This window comes from Lissotriton helveticus, chromosome 9 (assembly GCF_964261635.1).
Source record: "Lissotriton helveticus chromosome 9, aLisHel1.1, whole genome shotgun sequence".
Lineage (NCBI taxonomy): Eukaryota > Metazoa > Chordata > Amphibia > Caudata > Salamandridae > Lissotriton > Lissotriton helveticus.
In genome coordinates, this window is record NC_136070.1 from 727,018,626 (window position 1) to 727,044,440 (window position 25,815).

At 46.1% G+C, this 25,815-nt stretch overlaps 1 protein-coding gene across 2 annotated transcripts in view; it reads right to left on the reverse strand.

The window, feature by feature from the left end:
• The window catches only part of SPTBN2 (spectrin beta, non-erythrocytic 2), a 680,775-nt gene that overhangs the window by 320,798 nt on the left and 334,162 nt on the right, over positions 1-25,815 (reverse strand). For both annotated transcript variants that reach the window (XM_078660840.1, XM_078660841.1), the window contains 6 exons: positions 23,311-23,484; positions 21,870-21,961; positions 20,197-20,277; positions 18,298-18,413; positions 11,023-11,135; positions 1,275-1,462 (listed from right to left, as the gene is read on the reverse strand). In XM_078660840.1, the coding sequence (XP_078516966.1) occupies positions 1,275-1,462; positions 11,023-11,135; positions 18,298-18,413; positions 20,197-20,277; positions 21,870-21,961; positions 23,311-23,484 (764 nt within the window). The remainder of the gene's footprint in view (positions 1-1,274; positions 1,463-11,022; positions 11,136-18,297; positions 18,414-20,196; positions 20,278-21,869; positions 21,962-23,310; positions 23,485-25,815) is intronic.

A 25,815-nucleotide genomic window follows, 5' to 3' on the forward strand; every position in this document is an offset into this window, starting at 1 on the left:
AAACTCCATCCCACACTCGTGCAATCTCGACTCCACCGACTCAATCTTTTCATACCGATCTCCCACTGTTCAATGAGCGTTCATTCATCAATTCATTATGATCAGTCTGGTTCTCTACCATCTCCTTCGCTAGCCTCAAAAAGCCCCCTATGTGTTCATCCACTCTCACCTCACGGGGCACCACTCCCTTGCCACGCCCATTCATGCAAGTCCTCAATCGAGGACTGGCATCTGAGAGCAACCAGAGAAAGTCAAAGTATGACTATTCACCCTTTAGCCAGAAGTAATCTTAGGGTTGCAATTCAGTTTCTAATTTTTTTACCTTTCTTAGGCCAAGATATCTTTGACTTTGTGTGAGAAGATGCACTGAGAGGGGAAATGAGGAACCGGGGAGAAAAAGTAAGACATACAGCAGATTACAGGCATCTGACTTTGCGTTAGCATCTTAGTAGCAATCTCCTGACAATGCACATACTACTCAACCTCACCACCAGAAGGTAGACACCACCAGAATGAAACGTGTCAGTGTCCACTGAATAACACCATTGTTAATTCCAAGTAAAATATCATTAACCAAACTCTTCTATCAATTTAAATAAGAGGATTACGTCAAGGAAGATATATGATGAAAACCACAAAAAAGGAAACTAGGCCCAAAATATTTAAAACATTTAACAAAAGAACAAAGTAAGAAAAACCGGAAAATTATCACTGGTATGCTGTTGCAATGACCACAGTATCATAGGGAAGCATGGGAGAGCAGAAAAAAGGAAATCAAAATGTCGCCAGCTAAAAACAGGAATTTGTCTACATTAAGCCGGCTGAATGGTGGCTAATACATGCCTTAGTGAGACCTTAGGTTTTTGGGGTCAAAACGTTGGATTTGTGTAATCTTAGACAAAAAGCATCTAATTTCAAAGGCCTTAATCTCCCCCATCCCGTCCCATAACATCACACATGTTGCGTTGCGCCCAAAGTGGGCATCATGTGGACAAAGAACATTATGGTGAGTATCTTAACTGATATGTAATTGAGCTATCAGCTAATGCTGCCTCTCTCTTCATCCATGTCTCCACATCCTGATTTTTGTTTCCTTATGCTGAAGCGGGTGCTGTGCACAGCTTTAAAACTTTTACAGTATTTGTGTTTTGGATGCTAACCACATATGGATACAGCCTATTCAAGGGCCAGCACCCTTTGCAAAGTCTCTCATATTGCTCTGGCAGCTTTCAACAATGTTTTTGAATAAACAGAAAATTGTATTAGAAACTCACTTTGGTGGTTTCTCTACAGTGCGATAGGTGTTGAAGGCCTGCAGTTGGTTCTGCACTCCACCAAGCGAGTTGGCCAGCTGCCGGTCATTCAGAGTGTGAATGGTCTGCTCAATCCACTGTAGAAGATCTGAAGCTAAGGTCTCGTACTTCTCGATCAACTGGTCCGCTTCGATTGCATAATCCAGCACCTGGAGTTTCAAAGAAAAGAAAGAAACGTTACCTGGGACCCAACAAAAAGAATCGTGCCAGTCCTAAAAAACCATTTGACAGTACAAATCCTGAGATTTGCAAATTCATTTGTCTGTGATTGAAAAAGAACTTTTCTCAATGTACAAACGACCCTTCACTAGTGAGAAAGTATTTCCAACTTGTAAAAGGGCTTCTGAAATCCTTTCTGAATTGCAAATAAGTGGGTTAAATCACTGTCCTGTCGTGGGACTACTTCCATGTCAATTACCTGCCACCACAACCTAATATCCCCAGGTCATAATCTATTTAGCTGGAACCTCTTTGCAGGTTAAAAGTAACCTTCCCTTCTTTGTCTGAAAGTGTTCTCCCGTTAAAGGCTCTCATACCATTGTTTAGAGTAAAAGCATTAATTTGCAAAGAAGTTGCCAACCACTTTTTAACCGGGAGAGAGAGCTCACAGACTACACACACTTCATCCTCATCCCCACTTAATGTGACCGTAGCCTTGCCAACGGGTTCAAAATGTCGATTAAGGTCACAGCCACTGTGAGAAGTTGGCCTGGTATATGCTGTCCATTAGTTATAGTGGGCACCTAGCACCAGTCCAAACAACCCTCATTGATGATTCGATTAAAGACAACCTTTAAAGAAAGCTATCCTAGTGGTAGCTGTGGAGAGCAGCCTTCAGGTTAAGTCTTGAAGGAATGTAAAGCAGCTTCTTTTACCAGTTTATAACCTCCTGAATGGCCAAATGAAAGGAGAACCACAGGTTTCAGGAGCCATTTTCTCCTGCTCTGGCGTGAAAATGGACGAAGGACATGGGTGAAGCCACCCCTCTGTTCTGACCATCCCATAGGTGGGGTCCTCAGAGTTTGCCCCACCCCTTCCTTAGGTATAAAGTAGGAACCCCTGGCTACAGGACTTTAGATTTACCTGGAAGAAACTCTGCTACAGAAACCAAGTACTTCGACAATCTACACAGCGTTAGAAGAAGATTGAAGACACGGCTGGCGTTGGGCTTATCTGCGCATTAGAACGCCACTTTTAACTGTTAGAGGCAAGGGGGGTTGCTGGTTCCCACTTACCTGATCTGGAGGCCTGAGCTCGGTGTTTTGTCCTTCCCGCCCTGGTCCGACGCGGTAGCCAGTACCGTTGCGCGGAGGGCGGGGTAGGTAGAGCCTGGCACTTTCACTTACGGCGGTTAGCGCTCTAGCTGCTGGGTGAGACAGGGGATAAAGGTCACATACCTCAGCGGACGCGCGCAGCGGGCGCGCCAAAGGCAAGCCCGTCTGCGCTCGTCCGCGGACGGCCGGGGCCCAGAACCCCTGCCGGTTTCGATTCAAGGAAACAATACACTTCTCAGCAGCTGTATGCATTATGCCCTACGTTGGGGGGAAAATGCAAACACAGTATTGCGCTGGATAGTCATAGTAAGAGGTGCCACTATTGCTCCTTCTCTGTAAGTCATCAGTTGAAGATCAGGGACAGTGGCCAGTCACTGAGCTGTTCTTTGATCAACTGTAGATCTTTAAGTAAGCACAGTGCAGAAATACACGACCTCCTGCTAGATGGGTAAGTGGACGTACTCTTCCTGACAGAAACATGGCTGGATGAGGCCTCCGCACCAGATATTTTAGTAGCACTTCCCCTCTGCTATGGGATGAGTGGGTATATAGACCGCTGGGGAGGGGGATTGCCATAATCTACAGCCATGAGATTCAGTGCACCCTCGAAACTGTCAATATTGGAGACAGTGAAGCTGGGTTCTTCTCAATCTCAATTTCCGACAATCACATTTTAAAAGGGTTTTTAGTTTATAGACCACCGGGATCAAGGGTGCGGTTTGCTTCGAATCTGATCGACTGCTTGACGCAGCCAGCGCTCAGGTATGAGAGCCTTTTACTCCTGGGAGAGTTTAATCTCCATTTTGACGTGGCCTCTGATGTAGAGGCGCAAGAGATCCGTCAGGAATTAGCAACACTAAAAATGACCTTAAAATCAGAACTGCCTACACACTGTTTTGGCCCTCTACTTGACCCGATTTTTGAAAATTGGGAGATGTTGACAATCAAATCCCCGATACCCGTGGTCTGGTCAGATCATTATTTGATCTCTTTTAAGGTGGCTTTCCCGGCAGTTAATATACGGGGGAAGGTGGAAATCAAGGAGACGCAGGAGGTGGTCAGGTTTCTCCTCAGAGATGTTTAACAAGGCCCTTGGCCAGGGTGGGGCTCCAGGTGGGCTTGAGATAGAGTCAGATTGTGAAGCTAAGGATAGACGCATTATGGAGGCACTTCATAGCACTGCTCCCTGGTTGAGTTAAGGACAAAGGAGATAAACTAAATCTGCTCCAAGGAGAAGGTGGCATGCAAGCGCCTTGAGAGACGCTGGAGGAAAGGTTTCTCAGCGATAAACAGGAGCGAGTATAAAAACAATCTTAAAGGATACCATGCCCTGATTAGAAAGACTCGGGCATCCTATTACAGAAGGAGGATTGAGGGAGCAGAGAACTCGGTGAAGGAGCTGTTCTCCGTCTTTAAAGAAATATCTGATCTATCCAGAACTGTAGCACCGGTGACAGGGTCAGAGGAATCCTGCAACCGAGTGGCAGAGTTCTTTGCGGACAAGGTGGAAAGGATCTACTCCTCCTTCCCGGAGGCGGCCGGAGAAGGCTGCACGGTAGAGGAGGTTTCCGTCAACCTAAAGGGGACAGATTGCCTAGCGACCTTCAGAGTCCCTCCTCGGGACGCTCTAGGCATAATAGCTGCCAACATCAAATCTGGTTCCCCTAAAGACCCTGCACCACCTAAAGTATTGAGAGGTAGTGGGGAGATCTTAGAGCCCTACATCAGACACCTATTAGAGCTATCTTTAGCTCAGGAAAGGTGCCGAAATCTTGGAAGAAGGCAGTGGTGCTCCCCTTGAAAAAAAAAGCCTAACGTTAGTTTGGAGCAATTAGACAACCTGCGCCCTATTTCGCTGTTACCTTACTTCGCTAAGATCGCGGAGAAGGTTGTTAACATTCAGCTGACGGCCCATATTGACGCTCATAAGCTGCTCCATCCCACTCAGTCAGATTTCCGTGCTCTTCATTCGACAGAATCAGCGCTGCTCAGTCTACGGAAACCTTACGGAAATTTGTAGACGAGGGTCAGACGGCGGCACTGATCCTGCTGGATTTAAGTGCTGCCTGTGACACTGTAGCTCATCACACGCTGGTACAGTCTCTAAAAAAGGGAGGAGTGGCAGGTAAAGCGTGGGATTGGCTGGAGTCCTTTCTGAAAGATCGCAGTTTTCAAGTGGCACAGGGACCCTTTTGGTCCAAAGATATTAGCCTGAAACAGGGGGTGCCACAAGGGTCCAGTCTTAGCCCAACTCTTTTTAACCTGTATGTTGCACCGGTGGTGGAGATCACTAAAAAATTTGGGGTGGAAATCATGTCCTATGCAGACGACACTCAGCTGGTAGTGGCTCTGACACAACCAGAGGGGAAGGTAGCCAGCAATTTCAGCACTTGTTTGCAGGAATTGGCAGTTTGGATGGCGAACAATTGCCTCAAACTAAATGGAAATAAAACTGAGGTGCTTATTGTTGGGATGACTCCTTCAGTGTGGACCTCGACTTGGTGGCCTCAAGCGCTGGGCCCGCTACCCTCACCTAGCGAACAAGTTAGGAATTTGGGGGTATGGATAGATACTAAGATCTCGTTTGAGCACCACACAAGACGGGTGGCAGGCACATGTTTCGGCATTCACAGGGGTCTCAGGAAGACTCTGGACCTGCTGCCAACGGCAGCCAGGAAAACCATGGTCCATGCCCTTAATAACATCGGGGCTGGACTATGGGAATGTCCTGTACCTGGGAGCGAATGCTAAGTGCATTCAAAGGCTGCAGCGGATACGGAATGCGGCGGCACGCCTGGTTCTGATGCTGCCCAAGAGAGCCTCTTCGAAGAGGGCGTCGGATTAGCTTCACTGGCTCCCGATCAGGGAACAGGTGTTGTTCAAAACCTTATGTGTCAGTCATCTTATTACACAGAGGAAAGGCCCCATCTATCTCCATAACCTACTAACCCTTTACAACCCAACCCGGCAATTGAGATCTAGCGAAACAGGGCAGGTTAAGGTTCCGAAGCTCAGAAGAGCGAGGATGGGAGGGGGCTCCTTCCCGTCCTGGCAGCCCAACTCTGGAACGAACTTCCTCCTAGACTCAGAATGGAGACGTCAGAATTGGTGTTCCGCAAAGAGTTAAAAATGTACCTATTACCAAAAAGAATAGGCCGGGGCTAGGTAGTGGGGGGTGGGTTGTAATATTAGTTGTGGTGCTCTGGTTACTGTCGTAGTGCAGCGCGGGGATACACTAGTCTAGTGTAACCAGGTGCTTTATAAATTCAGTTATTATTATTATTATCATTATTATTATAAAGTGGCAAGAATCTATTTAAAGTTGAGACAGAAGGGGCTCTCAGGACTTCTTCTCCCTGTAGAGAGCCCCCCGTCATGTTACAAGGGAGGCGGTACCAGCAGGGTCTAGAGAAAAAAAACAACGGAACGATACTTGCCACTCGACAATATTTACTGGGCCTGTGGCCAGTTTCGACCAGACAGTGCGCCAGGGCCGGGGTCCTGCAGTTAATAACTACACAGTCCCCCTCAATTGATTTCAATGAGCTACCAATCCACCCAATTCTCCTCACCAACAGGATGTCATTACACTCTCATAAACAAAAGGAATCCACTAGGTGGACGGCGGTTGTTACCACAATGGTGGGGAGCAACCAGTGTTGTTAAAATACCCCTCACACACCAACAGGCCCCTTGGTGTCATGCTTCATCATCGGGGTCTTCGCAAACCTCTACGGAATGCGGCGTGCTACGACTTCACGACTACGCAGGAGCACTTTATGAGTGAACTATGTGTTTGGTGTGTGAAGGTACCAAGATGTGAGTGGTGAGGTGAAAAGTGAGGGATTAAAAAATACCTGGCACGTGAGTGCTGAAAAAATGTTTATTTAGTCTCCGGCTGGTATTGTTAAAAAGAGTGCTAGAGTGGTTGTGGTTTACTAATTAGGGTAACCCAACCAAATTAGTGCGTCGACATGTTTCGGAGTAATGGAACTCCTTCTTCAGGACGGGAATATGCACTACTTATCCCCACCTTACTCACATGTGTGTAGATATTAAAAATTGTGCTCTACAAAAATAGATATGGTGAATAATGTACCTATCTATGTTGGATGTACGGTCCGTTGCGCCCAGTTGGCGGTTCAGGATACTTATTAATAGAGGTCCAATGGCCTCATGAGCCACAGCGTGTTGGGGGGTGGTCCGTTCTACCCGATATGGCAACGGTTTTACACAGGGCTGTCTGGCTTGTTCCCCCTCCACGCGGCTCCGGCCCTCTCACTCGTCGGAGCCGCGTGGAGGGGGAACAAGCCAGACAGCCCTGTGTAAAACCGTTGCCATATCGGGTAGAACGGACCACCCCCCAACACGCTGTGGCTCATGAGGCCATTGGACCTCTATTAATAAGTATCCTGAACCGCCAACTGGGCGCAACGGACCGTACATCCAACATAGATAGGTACATTATTCACCATATCTATTTTTGTAGAGCACAATTTTTAATATCTACACACATGTGAGTAAGGTGGGGATAAGTAGTGCATATTCCCGTCCTGAAGAAGGAGTTCCATTACTCCGAAACATGTCGACGCACTAATTTGGTTGGGTTACCCTAATTAGTAAACCACAACCACTCTAGCACTCTTTTTAACAATACCAGCCGGAGACTAAATAAAAATTTTTTCAGCACTCACGTGCCAGGTATTTTTTAATCCCTCACTTTTCACCTCACCACTCACATCTTGGTACCTTCACACACCAAACACATAGTTCACTCATAAAGTGCTCCTGCGTAGTCGTGAAGTCGTAGCACGCCGCATTCCGTAGAGGTTTGCGAAGACCCCGATGATGAAGCATGACACCAAGGGGCCTGTTGGTGTGTGAGGGGTATTTTAACAACACTGGTTGCTCCCCACCATTGTGGTAACAACCGCCGTCCACCTAGTGGATTCCTTTTGTTTATGATAGTTGCCAGGGGAGACAGAATCCACTATTCCCTCTCCATCCCTCCTTTGTTAAAAATTGTCATTACACTCTGACATCTCAAAGGCAGTATTTTGAACAAGCCAATGGCAGACTTTATTTTTCAGTTCCCAATGCGTTTCCTTCTGGTCAGTTGGAAGGGGAGGTATTCCAACCAGAACCGCCACATACAGGCAGCAATCAGGTGGCAGATCCATTTGAGGCTGTCTTTTTGTGGGCCGAAGCTAGAAAGAATGTATGTTCCTAATATTAGACACTGCTGCCTTTGGATGCTCAGGGAGAACTGTACCCTTACTCTGTGTGAGTAGAAACTCTCCCCCTAATACTGGCGTAAACGCATTAAAAAAAGGTGGCAGGTGGTTTCATATAGGAAGAGGCCTCTGAATACAAACATTGGAGACAGTACTAGGACCATTAATGGGAGGTGCTTGGACTTGGGGTTGCATAGCAGATGCAGGGGGTGAAAACCATTCCAATTTGCTCGACAAATCCCGAATTACCCCTTCCAAAGAACTTATCTTCTCCACAAGCGGAACAATCACTGAAGTCACTATTACTTTAACTTGGGCCAAGGCACGATCCCAGGAATGATTAGGCCCTTTCTTAGGTGAATGGGTGATGGATGCCACATCCCCCTCTGCAAAGCTGGACCCAGACTGTAGCGGGTTCGCAAAAACTGTCAGGCTGGGGTCCCTGACCACTAACGTCATTGGTGTGGAGCGTGGCATAGCTGAAAGCGTTGGGACTCAGGCGGCTTTCAGAGGCAGCCACAGGGGATCCTGGCTGAGTGGTATCCAGACTAGGATAAACTAGACAAAGTCTCTCCCCATATCTTGAGATCGGCGTCTCTCTGCTAATTCCATTTCCATTGCAACTACACTAATAGCGCAAACAAAAAATGAATACAAAGTTGTGCCAGCTTGGGGATTAGTAGAGACACCCTCCTTCCCTAAGACCTGCTAAGTCTTGTCCATGACAACAAGTGAGACTGTAAATCAGTGAAAATAAGGAAATAAGACCAACCAGAGCCAAAAATATGGAGGATCCGCCAAAAAAACCAAGAGAGGTGGCCCAGCCTCCTACGGGCGTGGACGACAGGTCTGCACTTGGCCTGTGTGTGTCCCGTGCTGCAGAATTGCCGAGGGCCCTTAATTGCGTTGAGAGTCCCCACCCCCTTCCAGTGTGCAAAAGCGCCCCTCTTAGAGCGAAATGAGTTCGCAAAATTGGTCCCCTGAGGTGTGGAGGTTCATGGGAGGCCAAGAAGCCCTCTGGTTGCCGTCGGTGAGTTCCACCATGCAGGATGGCTGAAGCCACTTAAGGCACGTCGTGAGGTGGGGGAGGTGCGGGGGGCAAGAAGCCCTCTAGTGGCCTTGGGTGAGTCCCATGAACAGTATCTTTTAATAGGGGACAATAGTGGAAATGCAACATTTGCTTTGTAGACTGACGGCTCGCCCACATGTACAGTAATGGACTCTGCTCCAGTTTGAGAAACTGAGTTTACACCCTCTGGCCTGAATGCTTGAGTGCGCATATGAAAAGACACCTCAAGGAAACACACAACCTCAAAGATCAGCCATGAACATGTCTCACATGCTCAGCATTCCTTTAATTGTGTATAGGTTTGTAGTTAGAAAAGCAAAGAAATGGAGAAACAGACCCTCTTGCTTTTTCTGCCCGTATATGAAATGCTGGTGTCTGTGTCTCACCTTATAGTGTCATAAATGGTGTGGTGGGCCTCAATCCACTATGCAAATTCTTTAGCAGAAAGAGGCAAAAAGTGTCCCAATAAGTACACTATGTACGACAGTTGAAACTGTGCCCTTGCTTGGGTCATGTTTACTTCTTACAAACCCTTGACAGAACAAACATAAATCTGAGGGTCAGAAACTCATCCTTTTTAGAAGGATCATTCCAATAAAGGGAACCACATCCAACAGACTATCTTATATGGAACAAATACAGGCTGGGGCCCTAACAGAAACAACAGAACTGGTTTTACCCTGGTCTGCTGCTAATTCAAAGTCAGTCGATGTCGAGAAATATCCAGCTTTCCGCAAAGCCGACTAAGTCTCGATGAATGGTTAAAATGACCCACAGAAATGAAGTCATTTGAATTGCCTCATCACGACCTGCATAACCTTTGCTCAACATCAGCCATTATGTCGAATACTCGCCCTAAATACATCCGGTCTCAATCCATGGGCTGATGTCACATGTTGGCAGACAAACCCTACACATAGTGCATCACTTTGTGTTACGTGTACGGTAATGTTCTTGCCTGCTCGCCTGTGCAGCAATGCACTCTAAATATAGTGATTAGTATCAAGCTTTGCAATTTATTAATGCATTTTTAATCACCTTATGGAGGGTTTGCTTATTAGTTGACCAATAATGTTCAAGAAGAGGTAACGCCTGTTGAATTTCCCATTATTTTGAGTATCAGAATCTGAGACATTTCCAAGTGGTGATTCAGAGGATACAACAAGAGATTCGGAAAGCTAGATTTATGAAACCTTAGTCAATTATTGTGCCAAAAGGCCCACAGGTTCTTTAGGAAAAGTAGAATGCCAACCTGGGCCATAAAAACCCTCACAAACACACAGCTTCAAGTTTACAAATGTTTCCTGACTCCATGGGTTATGCCTAAAGACTAATCCACACCTTTGCTGTTCCAACACAAAAAATAACATATTTACAGTGACCACGACTAAACTAATTCATTCAGGCTTTAGAACATGGTACAGGTTACCTCTACTTTAATGTGGCTAAATTGGTACACTCATAATTCCTGCTATCACAAATATGTATGCTTATAACACGAATCAGAACACCTGGGACTGAAGAAATCAAGCCCACTGTCCGAGCCATGTTCTCAAGGTACTCAAGAAGGCGTTTATACAAGGGTCGCAAGCCTCACCTTGGATGCCTATTAATGCAGCATAAGACATGACCTGCTTGTTCTACTGGATGCATGACACTGAGCGCTTCCATGGGGCTTGTAGTCTAAGAATACAGCCGATCCAAATCTCGTTTTATACTGTCAAGTGCTACCCCCTTCAACTTGCATTGGGCCATGTGTTGTGTGACCTTTATCCATCCCGAAGCACATAACATAACAGCGGCTTAGCTGCTGTAGGAGGGTCTGAATTGTATTCAGTAAAAGCCGAACCCATGATCTTTGTTCAGCATAATATGAATCGATGGACGAAAGTCGCAGGATTGGTTAACAGCTGTGAGACGCCTCGGGTTCCCAGCACTCAATCCGATGCTTCTCAGACATGACTGCGACACCCACATCTTCAACCTTGCTCATTCAAACAATGAAATAACTTCCTCACTGGCTCTCATTGTATGATGTGCAGTCGCCTGTGGGCAAGCCGTTGCCACTCTTTGGACAAACAAACCAGTTAGTAATACTGACATCCCACGCGGAGTAATGGAGCAATGCTTACCTTTCCGATACGCTTGCCCTCCACAGCCAAGGCTTTCATCTTGGAGAAGTAGTGATAGTAGGTAGCCACATAGGTGATGATGGACTTCTCGTCTGGCTGGTCCACGTTGACGTCTGTAAAAGAAAAATAGAAACAGAGTCAACATATTTTCAAAGTCACAAGGCTTTAATGAAATGATGCAAAAAGAAAACCGGCATTGGCAAAGCTAATCAGTCTTGCGGTGACTACCAGAATTTTGGCTTTGTCAGTGCTTGTTTGGTTGTGCCCGGATTTTTTTTTTATATATGTGAAACATTGTGGGAGCTACTGTGCCCCTCGCAAACATTTTAAAAAACGGTAAAAAAAAGCTAAATTATTTTACTAGTCTCAAAAAACACCCGTTGCTACAGTAGTCCCTGAAACTGAATGTGGATGTGTTCCTTGTGGAAGGGCACATTGCCGCCACTCACAGAGAAGTCGATCAATGGCTGAAGCGGGCTGACCCACCTTGCCCATGCCCTATGCTGTAGCCAGCGGAAGAAAAATGTGAATGACAGCAACAGGCCAATGGATGAAGAGGGCTGGATGATCGGCCCTCTCAAAAATATGCTATACATATAATTTTACTAATGTGACACAGCAGAAGTGGGAAGAGATGAGAAACAGGGGCAGACCGTATTAAGTTGGAGGAACTCCTCTTCACACAGCTGCCCAAGAACACTTTTAGATCTGTATTATGTTGCTGAACAGGAAGCTGGCATTGCAAACTAGACTCACTTCAGAGCTGCACTACCACAAATCGTAAACAGACAGGGCAGTGGAAATTCTGTCAAAAACAAAAACACCAGAATACGGTATTGATATCCAGAGGATGATACATGCATGTAGTTTCTGTTCTAAAATCTAACTTTCTAAGACGTTTTCACTCAAAGTATTTTGCTAGGTCTTTAATCTAACTTGCCAAGTCTTAGATCTGAAAGACTCAATGTTTGTTCAGACCATCCATCTTCTGTGTGGAAGAGGATACTGTATAAACAATAGAGCCACAATCCAATGAAGATGGGATCAGAGTATTTTTTTTAAGTCTTTTCAGGAGTGTGGTTGCAAGTAGCTATCACCTGTGTAAATGGTGACATCATTTGTATTGGGAAAATCTGGTTTGGTATTGTATTTATTTAGCACTTACTGCCCCTGATGAGGCGTCAAACGCTTTCTTGGCGAGTAGCACGCTACTCTGGAACCAATAATGGATTAATGTTGAATTAGCCCTTTCTGTGCTCGTGACGGAACCACTCCGTCACGAGCGCGCTGTGCTGGTGACTGAGTGGTTCCGTCATGGAGCGGCCGCCCCGCCTACGCGGCCGTTTTATTGAGCGGGCGGGGCCATGACGGAACCACTCCATCACAAGCACAGCGCGCCCGTGGCTCGTGACGGAGTGGTTCCGTCACGAGCATGGCGGAGCCGCGCGGTCCCCCTCCCCCCCAGCGCCGTGGCAGAATTACCGCCACGGCCAAGGGGTTAATATATTCAAAAATGAAAGTAATTTGAGTGGTGGATATTAGTCAGTTATTTAGATTCAGAAGGATAGTGGATGGCTAGAAGAGGGGAAAAGGTTTGCATTTATATAGCATTGTTTCCCCTGGTGAGGTTTTAAAGTGCTTTTTTGGCGAATCCCATGCTACTCCGGAACCCAAAAAGGATTAGTGGTAAATTAGTATAGAGAAATATGAAAGTAATTTGAGTGGTGGATATTAGTCAGTTATTTGGATTGAGAAGGGTAGTTGGTAGTATTGGAGCTGCACATCGAGAGCCATAGGAAACAACCTGAGGCCATGTACATAAAGTGGGGCGGAAGACGGCTGAAGAGCTTTAGTGCGGTGCCCGAGTGAGGAGCTGGAACTCTTCTTGTATATTAAGAACAAGACTATGAAAATCCATATTGACTACAGAGGTTTTTCAGATAATCATTGGTGCGATTCAGTCCTGCTAACTGGTTTCCTGCAGAACACTCAAACAAGAGGGGCACAATCACAAGTTGTGAAGGGAGGCCAGTGCACCCACACATCAGGCATGTGTAGAGCCATTTGGAATGTGGCACGGGAGGGGGGCTCCCCTGGTGCTTTATGTGCATCACTTAGGAAAATATCCAATCAGTGCTGCCAAAAAGAGGCGCATACATGCAGCAAGGCCACTGTCAGAGGTGATCTGGAGAAGCTATAGATCTGCCCAGATGCTTCAAACCAGAGCTTCAATTGCTTGTGCTGGTGACTTTGGCAATCTGAACAGAAGGGAGCAGACAGGACCACGGGGAGTGTACTACTTGACCATCTCCAAAAGGCTGCTGCAAGTTTACCCGCTTCTTTGGCAGAGTGAAGGATTCCTGGTAAGAGAAAGCGAATACTGGGGGATTTCAGACTCGAAGCCAGAGAAATGCTATTGTTGTTGTGACACGTCAAAGAGAGAACTGAGGCACAATCTTAGGCTAATGTGTGTTATTTTACAGCTGGTGAGTGGTACTGCAAGACCAGGGATGGGGAGAATCAAGAGATGATCTGGGATCATTTCCCAACAGAAGAAGGTGCCATTTGTTGTTGGGGACTTTTTAAGCTGGTGGGGGGGAGATCCAATTGCTGAATGGCTGTGGGATGATTACATAGCCAACTGAGGGGGTTGGTTTACGCTTTATGGACTGGGATTTTATGGCCATCATGGGATACATTTTCACAAGCAATGGAAGACGTTTATTTCCTGGATAATATAAAGAGTAGTTTTATAAAAGATGTGGTTGGTCCTCTGGTGGCCAGTGGGGAACCCCACAGCTCTAGGAAAGGGCCGTTTCATGGCTGCCTGAGAAGGTCCTTGATGGATGATGAAGTTGACCATTATACTGTGATTCACGCTGATCCGTTGCCAGCTCTTAAGTGTTGTATATCGGAGGTGTTATTCCCCAAAGTAATGGTTCTTAATTGACCGACCTCGGAAGGATGGCTAACTGAGTTGGACTGGGTGGGCTTCAGGACCTGGAGATGAGCGAATCAGCAGCTAGCCTTCAACTCTCCGCGTCATGCTGCGAGGGATGGTGGTATTTTACTGCTCATGTAGGAGTCACATAATGACTGAAGAGGTCGTTTCAAACGACATGCTTCAAACAAGGGGCCTTTCAATGTTGTGCGAGTCTGAGGGGCAAATGGCTGTAATGGAGGAGGAATTCAAGGCTAATCAGGGCTCTGTTTTCATAAGCGTGCACATTAAGGAAGCAGGGTATGTCGGTATGTCCTAGAGAATGTAGCCGCACTGGGTTCATTGGCCGATTGGTAGAGGAATAAGACTCCACATTTCTCTCATTTTTATTTTTATAGTCGAATGTATGGTTTTCCATAGCTTTTATTTGGGGCCATTTTATAGGTACAACTTTTAATTAAAACGTGTTCATACACTAGAACAAAAAATTATATTAGGGGTAATTAAATATCTTTGACTTATGAAGTGTTTTTGTCTGAAGCAGTACTAATTTACTGAGTCATAAGAATGCAGCAAGTAAATTATTTTCAGTCAAATTTTGAAAAATGAACAGGAGGCAGTAATTTTTAAACCCCGCCTTCGCGTGGGGCGTATAGCCAGCCCCGCGCACAGAGCTGCAGCGGTGACAGTCGGAGCCTTGGCGTCCACGCGAGATTGAACCGAAGCTATCAGTGCAAAGAAATTCGCTACTCAACTATCTCAAAGATAATTTTCGGCGCTTTGACCACACAGGGGCAGCATTAACTAGCAAACAGAACCACGGTACAAAAAGAAAACTCTCCAGGAAGTGTTTATCACTGTGCTTTCAACCGTCTTTTCTGCTCCTTTTTTGTCCCAGGTCGCATTGGTAGAATGTCAAATCACTGGAATTATGCAGCAAGGCAGGACCAAATTATGCGTCAGGGTTGACTAAATTATGCAGCAACAAAAGGCAAATTATACGGCGTAATGCACCAAATTTTGGGATAGTATTACTTAATTATTTTGTCATTTTTACACAACAAGACTGGGCAAAGGTTTCACCGTAATAGTCCCAATTTAACACCCAAATACATTATTAAGCGACAAAAAGGTGATGCTCAACCTTGCAAAGGGCCTTCCACTGCATGCCAACACATTTTTAGTTAACTTTTGATTTGTTTGAGTTAGAAACATTCTTATTTGTTAAAATCTGCAGATGATGGATTACATGGCAAATCCACAGTTATGCTGAAAACGCTTCAGCCCCAAAAATCGCATAATTCCAGAGGCCCTAGTATAATGTAACTACATTAATTTGGATTGCAGCGCCGCTGATTGCACCTGGAGTAACGAGGCTCCAGTTGACATTGCATCAGCCGGCTTCAGCTGGGACAAAAAAAATAAACTAACTTGACATGTTCCCTAAATACCCAGGCACACATCTTAAGTAGGTGGCCTTATGAGAGCAGGCTTCTCCTAAACTACTACAAATATCCTACTCCTTGACTTACGATTTTAATTCTTGCCCTCTTTCACTAGGATGATCGAGTGTCCCGAATTTTAGAGACAGTGCTGTTTTTTCACCACCTGTCCAGGAAATTACCCGAAATTTAGTGCAAGTCGTGATTTTAAGAAAAGGTTGACCAAACTGATCATTGAAACACAATTTTACGCGTTCAGAATAAGTAAGCAGCCTAAGCAGAAAGAATTTTTGATAAACAGAGATGATGCTGTGTAAAAACTTGCCGTATATTGTCTTTGTGTTCCATGTTGGTCAATGCAAAATTGTAGACCCACTTCTGCATTTGTGCAATGTCTTGGTTTTTGGTTTCAAAATCTGATCACTTATCCTACACTTCCATAAAATACGACGTCCTAGGACCTTAAGTCCCACCATCACCCTTTCAAATACTAATTAAAGCTCTATATCTAGCCAGTCAGTCAGTCAGTCAAAATACTTTTATTCGATTATTAAAAATCAAAAAAAGACAGATACAAATACATCACAGGATAAAAAAAAACAGCAACAGACCATCAAATACAAATATAGATACAGAATAAATATAAAATACACATAAATTAAAATAAACATTTTTAAAAACTCTCAGTATTTCATTTTAAAAACAGCAATAACCAATGTGCAAATAATTCATGAGTTAAATGGTGTACCCCGTGACCTACATCGCTTCTTGTTAATACGGGCACATGCAACCAAATAGCTTGCTACATGGAAAGTGACACGTGCACTAGATAGAAGTTGCAGAAACAGGAGAGCAGGCCTCACCTGGAGAAAACCAGCCTCTCTCAGGATCGGCAGCAAATATTTTTTCCTAGTTTCTGCGTAATGATCACAAAATATCATGAAGTGTTGCGTGTCCTGTGTTGAAAAATTATCACAATCACAAGGTTTGGCCTTTTCTGCTGTGTCCCATGTATTAAAATGGCCTAACGTACAATGTATTAAATTAAAACGAAATCTAGTTTAGAAGGAACCGATGAAACGGTCTCATTACCAGAGTGAGGTGGGGTTCAAGCCCCGGGGAAGTTATTAGTGCATAGTTTCTTCTAACAAACGGTTTTTCCATCTCCATTGCCTCCCGCTCAACTGTAAACCGGTTTAACAAGGCCATTTTAATCTCCCTCACATCCTCTCTTTTAATACTCCCTGGAGAATGAAAGACCTCCGGTCTTCCTAATTTTGTCAATATAGCCTTAATATAGACCAGCCATGGAATTTTATGAGCTCTATCCAGAGAGAGGCAGTCCTTACGAATCATATGATTTAGGGAGATTTCCTGATTAAGCCAGGTTTTAATCCAGCAAATTACAGGAGCGGATTTCAATACGTCTGTAACAAACCCCAGCCCCAACTCTGAATGAGTTGAAAATGTAGGGGTGGACTGTGGTACGGAGAGAAGTGATCTTAAGAATTTATTCTCCACCTTCTGGGTGTTATCCTGGTTTGTATATCCCCAAATAGCAGAGCCATAAGTGGCTATTGCCAAGCATTTAGCTTTGTAGACTTTAAGTATGGCCGCCATTGGTCTCGCTCCCAGCCGTTTGGCAAATCCCAGCAGGGCCGCTGATGACCTGGCTACCGCGTTGCTTTTAGACTTCTGTCTTTTGCTTCTAAACGATGCTGGTGGCCATCAGCATTGCATTTGATTTATCACCGAAGCTGTAAGTCCAGTTTCATAAACTTCAATAGCCCCCACGGTCTATAGACTTACACGTGCTTACAAAAAGGAACACACACAGTTCCGTGTAGTGTAGCTCCAGCTCTCCAAATAGTGTATTGTATTGTAATTGCATTTATATAGCTCTTAATACCCCTGACGAGGCGGTGAATCACTTTTTCGGCGAGAAGCACACTACTCCGGAACGCAAAAATGATTAGTGATGAATTAGTATAGCGAAACATGAAATTAATTTGAGCAGTGGACAAGTTAGTCTGTTATTTAGATTGAAAAGGATACTGGAGGGATAGAGAGGGAAGAGTTTCCATTAATTTATAGTGCTTGCCTCCCCTGATGAGGTGTTGAAGCACTTTTCAGCAAGCATGCTACACATAAAGGATTAGTGGTAAATTAGTATAGGGAAATATGAAATTGATTTGAGCAGTGGACATGTTAGTCTGTTATTTGTAAGGAAAAGGATAGAGGAGGGATAGAAGAGGAAAGGGTCTAGAAAGTTGATTTTTTGGAGTGCACAGCAGTAGGAGGGCGTTTGGGATGAGTAAAGGAGAGGTGGAGAGGTGGAGGGGAAGAGTCCGAGGGAAGGGTTTGGAAAGGCTTGTTTGGAGATCTGAATAGTAAAAGAGGTATGAGATGTTGCAAGGTGGGGTAGTGGAGGGAACAGTCTAGAATGGGTTATTTTGAGAATTATAGTAGTGGTATGGGATTTGGGATGAGTGAGAGAGAGAGTGGAGGTAAAAGATATGTTGAGAGAGGTACAGTGTGAAAAATAGTATAGCGCATTGGAAAGAGTAGTAGAATGAGGTTTGAAATGAGTCAGAGAGTGAGGTAGAAGATATATTTAGAGATGTATAGGGTGAGAAATAGATATGACAGATCGTAGGGTTATTTCCCCATTAACGATGGACAGGATATTAGTAAGGCTACTTCTAAGTCGCAGAAAGACACCCACAATGCTAGTGATACATTTTTCAAGTCCACATTAAAGACAATGCATTAGCCCCCCCCCCCCCATCTTGCTTTAAATGATTCGCCTAGAACTTGAGCCCTGAACCGAGTTTTGTCCACTGAACTCAGTGGGAGACTGCCTTTCTCTCATGGGTGGTGTGCTGAGCTCACCCTCAGGGTCCAGGAGCTTGGTGAGGCCCAGTTCTTTCTCAGCCACGTTGAACGCATTCTGCAGGTTGTAGTGAGCGTTGGACTTTTTCAGGGTGTCAAACTCAATCAGGTCTGATCTGGAGGTGGAGGGCAGATGAGAGAACGAAAAGAATAAGAGAGTGAAAATAGGCTTTATGGTGGAAAGCAAAGTGTATGAAATACAGTCTACAGACTAAAAAAAACATGACAAATCTAGAGAATTAAATTATCTCTATCTGGCCCCCACCCGTAAGGACAGCACTGCCTACAAATGGAACATTTAACAACATCATTAGTGGAAACAGAGATGTATGAAAGCACTACCCAATGATAAAAAACAACGCCTTCAAAATAGCTGGTATAGCACTGCAGTGCCACTATCAATCATATCTATAGGGACTGTTGGGTTCCCCACTACTGGTGGGTGAGCAAGACACAGGCGCACTGTGTGAAGTGACGAGATGAGTGATATGTCAAGCTGTTCCTCGGTCCAGTAGTGCTCACCTGGGAGAAGTGATCACTTCCACATCCTCCCAAGTGGTCAAGGTGTACCGAGGGGCTGCAGGCCTGCATGCTCCATGCACTAACTGCCACTGTGGGTTTGAGTAGAAGAACCACCCTGTCAATATGCAGAATAACCCTGCACGCTGCACACGGCCTCTCCTCTCGCGCCAGTAAAACAACAATCAACAGCCAGCAGCTCTTCGGTGCGAACTTCAATTAGCGCTGGCGGCCGTCCAGGGAGGGCCTCCCGGGGGATCAATGAAAACGATTGGCCTAGAAAAGGCAGTGCGCGCGGGCCGCTGGGAGGAGAGCAGCGGCTCCCCAACCAGGGGCCAGGAGAAGTGTAGCGCCTTGTACTGCGTGCCGCACGCGGTGCTGCAATCTCGGGGCTTCGTAGCGCTGAAAAGGAGGTGTGTTGATATTTCACCGTAGACCAGCAACACGTTAATAGCAACTGAACGGAGGAGTGAACATCGGCAGCTTTACATATGTATACATATATGGATGATTTATTTATGTATGTTTTTGATTGCATGAAGCAAACAACTAGAGCTTTCTCTAGGTCAGAGCTAAAATTGGATACAAACACTGAGTTGGTTGAACACACAATACTAACGGATGTTATTCTAAATGGAAATTAACATGAACAGATACACTTGGGGAAGAGAAAAAACGATTCTTATAATTAAAGAGAGATGTTACCCAGAAATTGCCAATGGATAAATATATCAGAAAGTAGGTCTAAACTTATGGAAGGGCTGGCCGATGTGAATGACACTAACATTGGCCAGAAAAAAAATTTGCAGCCAAATTCATAAATCAAACACGGCTGCGCTTTTTCCTCGGCAATTGTAGCGAGCTTTAAATCTCAGCACGTTCCATACTTCAGCAGCTAGAGTTAACTCGAGACAAGGTGAGAAGACGAGGGTCCGATGCTAGAGAGAGGCTGGAGCCTGGCAGAGCAGCGCTTCACTTGGCAGCAGAGAATTCCTCTGGTGATGACAACAAATGGAAACGTCACAGAGGAGATTCCCGAACCGGACAGCATGACCAGTCCTGGTTGCTACACAACTTCTGCTGTGTCAGGGCCATCGAACAAGCCCAAACCTGGCACCATCAAAATGTATTTCCCACTCCTGCCACCACAGCCCACAAATGTCATACATTATATACACTGCCACACGTCCTGTTATTGAATGTCATTCATTCTTTAAAACCATACCCTTGTAAACAGAAGCCACTCTTCCTGTAAGGTCTTTTATACATCCAGCAAAGTCCCTCTCCTTTCACGTGGCCATCAGACTCAACTCACCATTACCAACACCCATCCCCACCATGCAGCCTACTCTACTGCGCCTTGCAAATCCTGCTACCAACCTGTGCTTGTGAACAATGGCATTGAAGGCCAAGCCGTCCCTCCAGCTGGTTGTGAAGTTGTGTACATTCACGTGTGGGTACCTACAGAAAGAGAGAAAGAGAGACGAAATGAGTGGAGCACAACCCAACCAGATCGGGGGGGGGGGGGGGGGGGCTGACAAAAAGGCTCCCTTTGTCAAACTAGTGCAACCTTCACCAATATATTCTTGTCTGTCAGCATTCCACCCAGGCGAACAGTGGTTTCTGGGCTTGAGACAAGTTTGCTGGGTCCCAAGAGTGGTATTTAAGTAAACAGCTGTCCAGAAAAGTTAGCGTGTTTTAAAGGAAAACTGATTTATTTTTGTTTGACAGTTGGCAAGTACCCCAAAGCTGGGTGTTCGTCTTTGGCCATTTGAAAACAACAGCACAGGTATCAGTCTGTGTTGTCACTAGGGGCTCTAGCAACACGGTATGCCAGTGCCATGCGATTCTGGTACTGGGGGCAAACATTAGCTGCTAGGCCCATGGGATGAAGGTTGGGTCTTTCATTCTCCTCTACAGCCAACCCTGCTGGCGACTCCAGGTAACGGATCAATGACAACTTTCTCTTATGGTCTGCCCTCCAGCATTGAAGGCATCAACGGACATTTTTTAATGGAACACACCATTGATGATACATCACGCGCTGATACTATAGCCTTGGTAGCGCACTTTCACCCAGACACCTGGCGCCAGCCAGCAGATCCGAGCAACTCAGGAATGTCAACCTTTGGCTCCAAAATGCTCCTCACCAAGCCTTGCACTTTCTGCCACGCCTTTCCTTGGAGAAAGGTAGTGCTGGGTCGGAGGAAAGCAAAGCCATCGAGGGTGTGTCGCGTCCTAAGACAGGAAGTGTGAACTTCAGAAGCGCTAGCAGGACATCGGTCAGTCACCAAAACACCGAAGTGTACAGTAGAAATAACACATCTACATGCTGAATCAAGGCCTGATATTTACATGAAAGGTCTATAGCTTAGTCAGAGGCTGTGACATAAAAATGAAACCCAAATTTATATATCACAACAAGGCTATGGCCTAAAAAATACCGTAGCACAATAAATCATAATTTCAATAGGTTGAAATTATGATTTATTGTGATACGGTATTTTTTAGGCCATAGCCTTGTTGTGATATATAAATTTGGGTTTCATTTTTATGTCACTGCCTCTGACTAAGCTATAGACCTTTCCCTACCAGCCTTTTTCCCTATGTATAGCTAGTCCAGTCACTATATAGGGGTGCCCTTTTTTCCAATTAACTGATATTTACATGAGCCACACTTTCTACTCTAGGCTTTTATCTAACACCCTAGAAGGAGATCACAACACAGGTCATAATTTGAGCAATTGGTGCTTGTTAAAGAGTTCATTAAAAAGAAACTCGGAACCTTTGACACAGTTGCCGAATTGGATGCATAAACGTACTCTGTTTTAGATTTCTCAATGCCACGCGAGAAACGAAGCCACTTTTTATAAAGGTAGTAGTAAGAGCATGTTCTAGTTGTAGCCTATTCCTCTCAACAGCAAATGTGCTGACAAAACTGTTTCTAGTATAGAGCCTGGGGAAGTATCAGTCTTAAGAATGGCGCCATGTTGACCTTCGTGGACTGCCTGAGTCAACAGAGATGCTCCCACCATTACTACAAAGCTAGGTACCCTGCAGTCTTCATCTGGCACCACAGAAGTAGCGCATCTTTGGCTGACTTCTTCTCCTTGTTGTCCTCTGTCTCCACGCTGATGTCCTGGATCTGGAAAAGAAGCAGAATACTAGTATAAAACATACAGAAACAGATACTAGAAGACGCCACATGGTATGGGAAGCTCTGAGTTCAGTCAGCTTCAAAAGAAAACTCACATCTTCTGCCATTTGTAAGTGGGACAGCACCGCATATGCCACAAAAAGAGAAATCGCGAGGTTGTGGAAGAGCATCCACTCTATGGCTGGGAGGGAAGAGAGGCAAGGACGTAGGTGCAGCTGGAGCCACAACCAATAGAATGGGCAGGACAAGTTCTACTGGCGTAAGGAAAAAAAGGGGGAGTTGCTCTATATAACCAAAAACCAGGGGTGGAGATACCCATCTGCTGCATCAGATAACGGACTCCATGGGAATTAATGATAATAGCATTCTGCTGAACTCTGGAACAAGGGTGAAGGATCTATTCTGTTGTACAGGGCTGGACTGGGAACGCAAACCAGCCCTGGCAAGTTTGAAGGACCAGCCTCCCTGCTGCTTTTGTTACTAGGGGCAGATATAGTAGCATTGCTGCAAAACCAGCACCCAGTAATAAAATCAGCCCCCACCCTTCCAGCCTCCCGGGGAAACACCGGATGCCCTATATGGCCAGTCCGGCCCTGCTGTTGTAATGTCGTAACTTGACGATCCACGTTCTACCGATAAAAGAGGGAAACAGTGGGTCCAAGGGACTGTAGGAAGAAACATAAGGCCGCAGTGACCCTTTGCTGTAACTAAGAATAGGAGTAAGAAACACATCCAGCTGTAACAGGAATCCACGAGTAGAGAGACCCATGTTCTGCTGTGAGCGGGCATTTGCTTCATAAACATAAACTAGAGGTTGAGGGACAAGTCTATCAAAAGAAGAGGGTTGTGGACAGAGGAATCGTGTTTATTCACCTGTCTGGGTAGCATGTGAGTCACACACTTTATTAGCAGAGCCATCACCCAGTCCCAGTTTGGCTACTGCTGGCCAGAACTATTTCTCAAGTTAACCAAACAAACTTTAACAAAGAACAGAACGTGCAACAGAGGTAAACAGAAATAGAGTCAACTGGCCAGATTATTATTAGGGGCGGTTGTGTCACGGTCTCTGCAACGTAATAACACTACACCAGATACACTCCCATAGGACTGCACAGTAAACACCTTCCTACTTAAACCCTTGTGAAATGGAGCTGTGTATGACCACGTCACTTCCGGGCCAGTTCATAAGACCAGTGGCGGTTCCAATAACACGAGCAGGCGGTAGAACTGATGGATCTCTCCCCTCCTCCTGCCGCAAAACCACAGGAGCATGACCACATGGGACACAGCGTGTCCATTATACCGAAGCTTAACTTGCCCTCCCCTCCCCCACGTACCTGGAATCGCAGGATGATGGTCCATATCAGACCGAGCGTCAGGCGGTGGTTTCCGTCCACAATGTCGTGCGACCCCATGTTCTCCAGGTGCACTTTCTGCTCCTTCAGGAACTGCAGAGCCTTGTCCACATTCTCCAGGCAGTGGATGCGCATGCGTCCTTTGGTGGGCTTGGGCTGTGAACAAGAGAAGCATAATCAGACCTGGCAGTACCATCGCAGCGCTATGTCTTCGAACCTCCGCTTATTAAATGCAACAGTCAGTCATTATAGTAATATCAGTGCAGTGTCAAAACCATGAAAGGTATAATGCCAGCTACCAGGTGCACACTCTGCTACATGCTGAGGGGCGGGGTTTGGGGGCCATCGTGAAGCGCGCATGAAGGGTGCTGCAAGGCGCCACGAGTCTGACAGGTGCCGAGGGGCACAGAGAGTTTCAAGGGTGCATGAAGGTACAGGAGCACGAGATGGGGGGTGCTTCGAAGCACGCAGGGCCTGAGAGATGCCGGAAGGCATACTGATACAGATGAACCTGAGTGGCACACACAGCAAGAGGGGTGCTGGGAGGCACGGAGTGTCAGAGGTGCCATGGGGCAGGATCATTTCAGGAGTCTCGAGGATGGGTCGACTGTTGTGAGCTTGACTGCTGCTACTACCTATGTTTGCCTTCTGCGTTAGCGCTCATGCTTCACTCGGGACTCACGCGGTGGTCATGGCAGCGGCCGGCCGGCGGGCACGCTCACCTCCACCGTTAATCCCACTCGGCATCAGGCGCCCTGCAGCCAAAGTATGGCAACCATTCACAGGCTGCAGCTCTCACAAGGGGGCCTGGATCCCCGGATGCAAATCTGGAGCTGAATGTTAATCCCTCGTCCGACGCGGTGGCACAGCGCCAATATTCCCAGCCCTCCCCGCACACCATTGTAAAGTCCACCGGGGCAACCCTGGCACCGAGAATGGTGCTGGGAACAGTAAGTGTAAACGCCGGTCTCTCTTTGCTACCCGCTATCTCGGAACTCGGGCTGGCAGCAGGCCGTGGACACAATGAAAGGTTCTTTACTGGGCACTGTGCACGCGCCTCCAGCCACGCGCCAGACCACAACCCGCGAGGGGTCAAATGATGTCCCGCTCTCTCCCTTTACAGACACCGTTCTTAAGACTAGCGTTGTGGCAGCTCCGCCAAGCCTCTGTAAAAATGTGATGAACCCCGGCTCACCTTTTTGACCACATCATCCCGTCGCCCCATTGTGATGGTCCTGCTAGTCAGACATACGACACAAAACACCTGCTGTGATGTTTGCCACCAAATTGTTACGTTGTTGCTGGCCGGGGGAGGGCTGGGGCGAGGGAACTTTAAGCTTCAGGGGGTGGGTAATAGAGACATTGGCACCTAAGGTGCCCTCTCGTTTTCTTCAAGTGAATCCTTGTGGGTAGATCTGGGTCGGAGTGGCCTATAGGGAAATTAGGCAGCGCCCAAAAGGCTGGTCTCACTGATGTGTGCGTGCGTGTGTGTGTGTGTGTGTGTGGGTGGGTGCGTGTGTGGGTGTGTGGGTGGGTGCGTGTGTGGGTGCGTGTGTGGGTGCGGGTGCGTGTGTGTGTGGGTGCGTATGTTTGAACAGTTGTGGGCCTGTTTTATGGCTGTATTCTCTCATATTAAAACAAAAATTTCCTTCAGCAAACAGAAATGGATGCAGTCTCCCATACCCAACAAAATACTCATACAGTATGTCTTCTTTACAAGTTCAAAATTGGTGTTCTGCATCAGGTTCGACCCTGGGGTAGATGGTCTGCTTGTGGCATTTTAGAAATACTTTTGGGGAACATTTGAAAGCTATCCCCAGGAGGCGTAGTCTGGGGGGATCCCACTTCGTCTCCAAAGGAAAATCTATACAGTCCTATACAAAGGGACTTCTCCCATCACGAGTGTGTGGCACCATTAGAACTAAATGGTACGCTTGAAGGAATGCAAAAGTTTAGTTAAGCAGATCATCACTGCAGGACGGGGCAGTATATGCCCTGCATGAATACACTGCCTCCTATGCATCTGACTATGTGCCAAGAGCCCCTTTCAAAGGCTCAAATGTGTTGATTTTCTCTTGCGCTTGGTCGCCTGAATACATTAAATCTCATGACAATCTGACTTCAGTGAACTTACCCACAAAGAACAAGTTACTTACCTTCGGTAACGATGTATCTTGTAGAGAGATGGTCCAGCCGCAGATTCCTTAACTTAGAACAGTGTTTCCCAAACTGGGGTCCATGGACCCCCAGGGGTCCATGACACATTCCCAGGGGGTCCTCAGGCAGCAGTTTTAAAAGCACTGCAAAGTTCCTTGTAGAATTAGCACTTTTCTAGCAACAATAAAAGTGTCAAGATAACACCAGTGATTGATGTACCTGCTGGAGAGAGATGAGAGTTTTGTCCAGTGGCAGGTTTGACTTATCTAATGTAGCACAGAGGGTTAATATGCCTGCTGCAAAGAATGCGCACCATGCATTTTAAAAAAC